This window comes from Rhincodon typus, chromosome 13 (genome assembly GCF_021869965.1).
Source record: "Rhincodon typus isolate 14 chromosome 13, sRhiTyp1.1, whole genome shotgun sequence".
Lineage (NCBI taxonomy): Eukaryota > Metazoa > Chordata > Chondrichthyes > Orectolobiformes > Rhincodontidae > Rhincodon > Rhincodon typus.
Genome location: NC_063344.1, coordinates 28816415 through 28822035, shown reverse-complemented (window position 1 = coordinate 28822035; position 5621 = coordinate 28816415). Strand labels below are relative to the sequence as shown.

General features: G+C 43.7%; 1 protein-coding gene across 1 annotated transcript; it reads right to left on the bottom strand.

The window, feature by feature from the left end:
- Positions 1-572: 572 nt before the first annotated feature.
- On the bottom strand, positions 573-5098 carry sox2 (SRY-box transcription factor 2). The gene is made up of 2 exons (XM_048604735.1): positions 4168-5098; positions 573-803 (listed from the first exon to the last, which is right to left on the bottom strand). The coding sequence occupies exons 1-2, from the start codon at positions 4853-4855 to the stop codon at positions 709-711; spliced, it is 783 nt and encodes a 260-aa protein (XP_048460692.1). The 5' UTR covers positions 4856-5098; the 3' UTR covers positions 573-708.
- Between the last annotated feature and the right edge of the window lie 523 nt (positions 5099-5621).

The following is a 5621-nucleotide window of genomic DNA, read 5'->3' as shown; positions in this document are numbered from 1 at the left end:
TGAGAGTTGCATCTTTTCCAAACGTTTTAAATCTCTAGTCGAACAGCAGATCCCCACGATCTGAATTGTCTTTATTTACTGTGCCTCTTCGGCTTTATCTGAGTGTTGGTGAGTTATTCAAAGTTAAACCTTGCTAGCACAAAGGCGGCGTTTTATTGTAACGGCTTTAAATGGGAATCCCATCACACTTCCACTTTAGCGGTATTGCTTGTCCCTCCGAGGCACTCTGCTGGTTTGAGGCTATTTTCTGTCAAAACGCTGTCAGCTGGAACCCTCAATGGACCAATATACAAAGGTCTCGATTGAGAACCCCCTAGCTGATTTAATTCAGCATTGTAATTATTAGTTCATGTTCCGTTAGCTTATCTATTCTCATTCAATGTATATTATTGTCAGGTAATCTCCACACAAGTACAGCGGATTTATAGCAAAACATATTCGCTTATGGTGCATTAGGGCTACGAAAAAGACACAATTGTTACAAGTATAAATGGAAAGTTATGATAAAATATAAAATTAGAAGATAGACGATAATCAGCAGGCAGTCGTTTAAATTTGATGCATTTGGCGTTTGAAATGCACTTTATTTTGTATTTAATGCTATGTTTGCATTCATATAAGCATATTACATTGCGATAAAGATCATGTGGGTGGGACATCAAGCTTTCTTTAGAAAAGTCTGACCACGATTGCGTCTGTAGGTTTTTATCAATAATTAATTTGACCAAAGCTGTCTGACCCTGTCCGGCAAAGACGCGCTTGACACGGTTGATAGAGTCCCTCTTCGCTCGGGGTAGGTTGATCTGTTTGGACAACACAACAAATGTAAAATTACCCTCTCCCTTGCTTCAAAGCGCAGTTCAGTTTATCGTAACATTGATTAATTTCGCCTGGGAAATGTGGAATACAATATGAAATGGAAATATTCAGGCCGTACAGATCTTCCCATTCTACCGTTGAAATGCCTCTAAACCGGGCAGTGGTGCGAATCGTTACACGCCTTAAAGGGACATTTAATTTAGAAAAGCACAAATGGTCCTCAAAAAAGTTAAGCAATTGTTTTATCTTGCACTTTAACACCCGTGACACTGGGTCATCACGGCGTGAACGATGTTACTTTATTTACGCGTCATTTACAGTGGCAGGTTAGAGATTAGAATTCCATAATAAATATGGAAAACAACATTTTAGTGCATCCGTTTAGGTGCCACTTGGGTCGGCGGGAGAAAAGGTTTACGTTTTACCATGTATAATTTATGTCGTAATGGTTACACAGCTATTTTCAAATGAACGGCAGGACCGTTAGGACATATTCAAAACACTTCTTTCTAATGTACATGAGAGGCCAATCGAGCCATCACCGTATGAATAATCCCTATATGCATCACACATGCTGTGCAATTCTGCAAATTCCTTTGGTGCCATGCAAAAACCAGGGCTTCTGTTTAACAGGGTCTTTAAAAAGGGACAATAGTGTGTGTGTGTACCTGTTACTAAACTCCTCCCAGTTCTCAAGTAGTTGTAAAACTCGCTAGTTCCTTTTTACCAGTATTCAGGATTCCTTTGAAAATGAACATTTCACTATATTAAACACACGGGGCAGATTAAAAGTATAACAAAATAGCCGGCGCCCTCTTTTTCTAGCCATGAAAAATTTTAAAATGCTATCTCTCAACTTTTGAAGTGGATCTTAAATGGTAAGTCTTTCGAATCGACAGCTCTGGACTGGAATCTGTTACAGTTAAACATATCGATGTTCAGCTTCACCACAAATGTGGAAATCCAACATTATCATTGGTCCAGCAAGAAACCTAGACCAGGGCTTCATGGTCAGAAACATGTTTCCTATTCTTATTTGTATTCCTAAGGGTCAGGCTGCAATAAAGGACACTAACTTTGTTGGATTACATGACTTCAGGTCCTAAGCATTGTACTTATTATAATGCATATACTGTGAACCCACTAAAAGGTACGATTATTGTCAATAATGCATAGCCTGTATACACTGAAATGGAACAGTAAGAATGCGGCCACAGTAATGGAGAGTTAAATGAGCACGCTCATCATTGTAACTCATTCTGACGCAGCTGAGAGAACATTCGCGTTCTCTTCAAACCTTTCCAACCCATACAGGATTTACGTAGGGATCACGGTGGGGAAGAGTTCAGAACCTTCTTGCATGTGTCAGTATTTCTTTTCTTTATTGCAAGCCTCGAGAATTTGACTGATGCCGAAAGTTGATATCTAACGCAGAGTTTTTCCAAACTGCGCTACTGTGCAGAGTCAACTGCCGACCCCCACTGGGAATAGAGAAACAGGAGCTGAGCAAAAACATCCCTCGGCATTCTGCCCTCAAAGAGTTCTCCGTTCACGCGCTTCTATACAATTCTAGTCTTTCTCCATTTCTCCGTTTATTTTTTGATTGGATACAAAGATTGTTTTTTTTTTGAAAAAACATATAAGCAACAGTTATCAAAAAACCCCTCTTGATGTATTCCCAATAAATATTTATATTTTCAAAAAAAACTAAAACTTAGTGTGTATAATCCATTGAGCTGAACGCTACTGTGCAATATATTTTACAAATAACATGCTTCAATCAACTTTGCTTGGTTGTTTGAGCTCAACAAGTAGCAAAGCCAAAGATCAGGCCTTTCTAAGAATTCATTATGTTGCTTTCCAGTTTCTTAAATATGAACTGAGCCCTGCGTCAGAATCAACATGCGTTAACAGGTCCGTAGCAGGTCAAAAGTTGATTTTTTTTATTGGCAGTGTTGGGGGAGGGGTATAAATCCACTGCCTTTACCATACAAATTGAAAAGTATAAAGGATTCAGCTAACTTTAGTTGCTGAGAAATAATATGCGATAATTTAATTGTTCTGTACACGTCTAAAGTCGGGATCTGTCTTTATAACTCATTCACGTTCAGGCACCTGTTTAGGTTTCTCTAATGGCCAACTGCGAATGCGTAATGAAGGTTTGCGAAAGCAGAGAGCAACAAAATAACTACACAACTCAAATGGAACTCAATTGTCTAAATTTGCAAAATTTATTCATCTCAAACTCTGCATAATGGAAAAAACGTAAGGTCGAAATGCTCTGTTATAAGGCTGTATTAGTTAATTATATACATGGACTGGTCGGCAGACTGATTCAAATAATACACAGCCGAGTTGCACAATACACTACGGAAAATGAGAAAACTTAAAATATCGTCACAATAAATTTACAGAAATATTACAAACCATAAGAAAATAATTCAAACACAGTAACTTCATGTTTCCAGTTTCGGAACAAGATGAAAATATGAAAAACAACATGACTATAAATTAATTAACAAGGATTTGACCTGCAGGCCTTATTTTGCTGTTTTTAACAATGAGTAAAAAAGAACAAAAAAATTTAGTACAATCTAAAATTTCGCCCGTTTTCGTGAAAACTCCACACAACAGTTCGTAAAATTGGTGACTCAATCGCTTCATATTCGTAGAATTCCCAAACAATTAAAATGCCCATTTTCCAGCCACTCTTTCCCCATCCGTCTCTGCATTAATGTTAACAATAGCAAATGTACAGAAGCTTACACTTGCGAACTGTTATAAAAATTGGCAATTTCTCAGTTTACAAACTGTGGACATTTTGATTGCCGTTTTTCTTGATAAATACTGTACAAAAAAGTGGCATGTATAATAAAACTTTTTTTTTCCTTAACCGAGACTAGCTCTAAAATATTACCGGTAAAGACTCTTGCAAACTTTTTGCAAAGTTTCTACCAAGGAATCATAGGACTATAATCGTTTGAAGTATTAAGTTTCCCCCACCCCCGCCCCATGGTTCTATACAAGTTCTTTCTGCATGTATTATTCTGTACAAAAATAGTCCAAAGAAGTCCGATTTTTGAGTTTTTGTTTGTTTACAGTTTTACATATGTGTTAGAGGAAGTGTGCCGTTTATACCCGTCCCTGGGACAGGTGCGCTCTGGTAATGTTGGGGCATATGCAGTCTACTCTGGGCGGTGGGCTCGGGCACCTCAGCTCCGGGCAGGTACATGCTAATCATGTCCCGTAAGTCCCCCTGACACGGTGGACCCCGAGAGTGAGTAGTGACTGGGGGGCTTGTGCTCGACTCTGACTTAACCACCGAACCCATTGATCCCAGAGCCATACCTGTGCCTTGCTGCGTGTAGGCTGGGGACATGCTGTAGGTGGGCGAGCCGTTCATGTAGGTCTGAGCGCTGGTCATTGAGTTGTACTGCAGCGCGCTCATATCGTAGCGGTGCATCTGCTGCATCTGGGCCACGTTGTGAGCGTTCAGGCCCTGGTGCTGGGAGTAGCCGAGCTGTTCCTGCATCATGCTGTAGCCCCCGTTCGTCCAGCCGTTCATGTGCGCGTAACCGTCCATCCTCTGGTTGACTCCAGCACCGACGCCGACACCGACGCCGGCGTTCATGGCATTGGCGCCGGGCGCCAGCAGGCCGCCTGGCAGAGTGTACTTGTCCTTTTTCATCAAGGTCTTGGTTTTCCTCCGGGGCCGGTATTTATAATCCGGGTGCTCCTTCATGTGCAGGGCTCGCAGCCGCTTCGCCTCGTCGATGAACGGCCTCTTCTCGGCCTCGGATAAAAGTTTCCACTCCGCCCCGAGCCTCTTGCTGATCTCCGAATTGTGCATTTTGGGGTTTTCTTGGGCCATTTTCCGCCGCTGGCCCCTGGACCAGACCATAAACGCGTTCATTGGTCTCTTGACCCTGTCGGGACTGTTTTTCGCGTTGTTTCCCGCCGAGTTGGAGTTGCCCGTTCCCCCCGAAGTTTGTTGTGGGGCGGGCGGTTTGAGATCGGTTTCCATCATGTTGTACATTCAACCTGATGTTCTGAGAGCTTTTGTTTTCAATGTCTTTTTTTCAGAGGGGGAGGGGGTTGGCGTTGGTTTAAAAAAACTTTTCTCGTCTCGGTCCGTCAACAAAACCAAAAAGTGAAGGAACGAGCGTGGAATTTCTTAATATTTTCGTTACTCTTTGCAAGTTATAGAAACCAACAACTGGGCACTTTGCAGTGAAGAGAGAGAGGAGAGCCTGACAACTCCTGATACTTTTTTGAACAAGTTAATAGACAACCATCCATGTGATGGGGGCTGTCACACAATAAATGGCCACGCTGTAGCCAATCACAGGGCTCCTCCGCCCCAGACCGACAGCTCGCGCGGCCGTATTTGCATAAGAGGGGGCGTGTCCTGCCGCTTCCGCAGTCCCTCTCAGGGGCAGAGCGAGAGGGTGAGGGGGAGGGGCCGCGTCCCACCCACCCCCAAATCCCCCAGAGAATGGGCAAGCCCGGCCAATCAACAGCCCGCGCTTCTGCACAGCGGCAGTGTAAAAGGGGTTCGGGGGGGCGTGTTACTCTCCACACGGGTTGAGGCACCCTCGGCCAATCGTCAGCCCGCACTTCTCCACCAGCGCCCCCTCTCTCCCAACCCCTCCCCCATCACCTGCGCTGCTCTTGCGCGGGGAGGTCGGAAAATGGCGCCGTAGCCGGTGTCTGTCCCCAACCGCCGGCGCGGTTGAGTGACAGCTCGGCCGGCTGTCAATCAAACCCCGCCTGCACCACCCCTTCTTCTCTCCACCCCACAC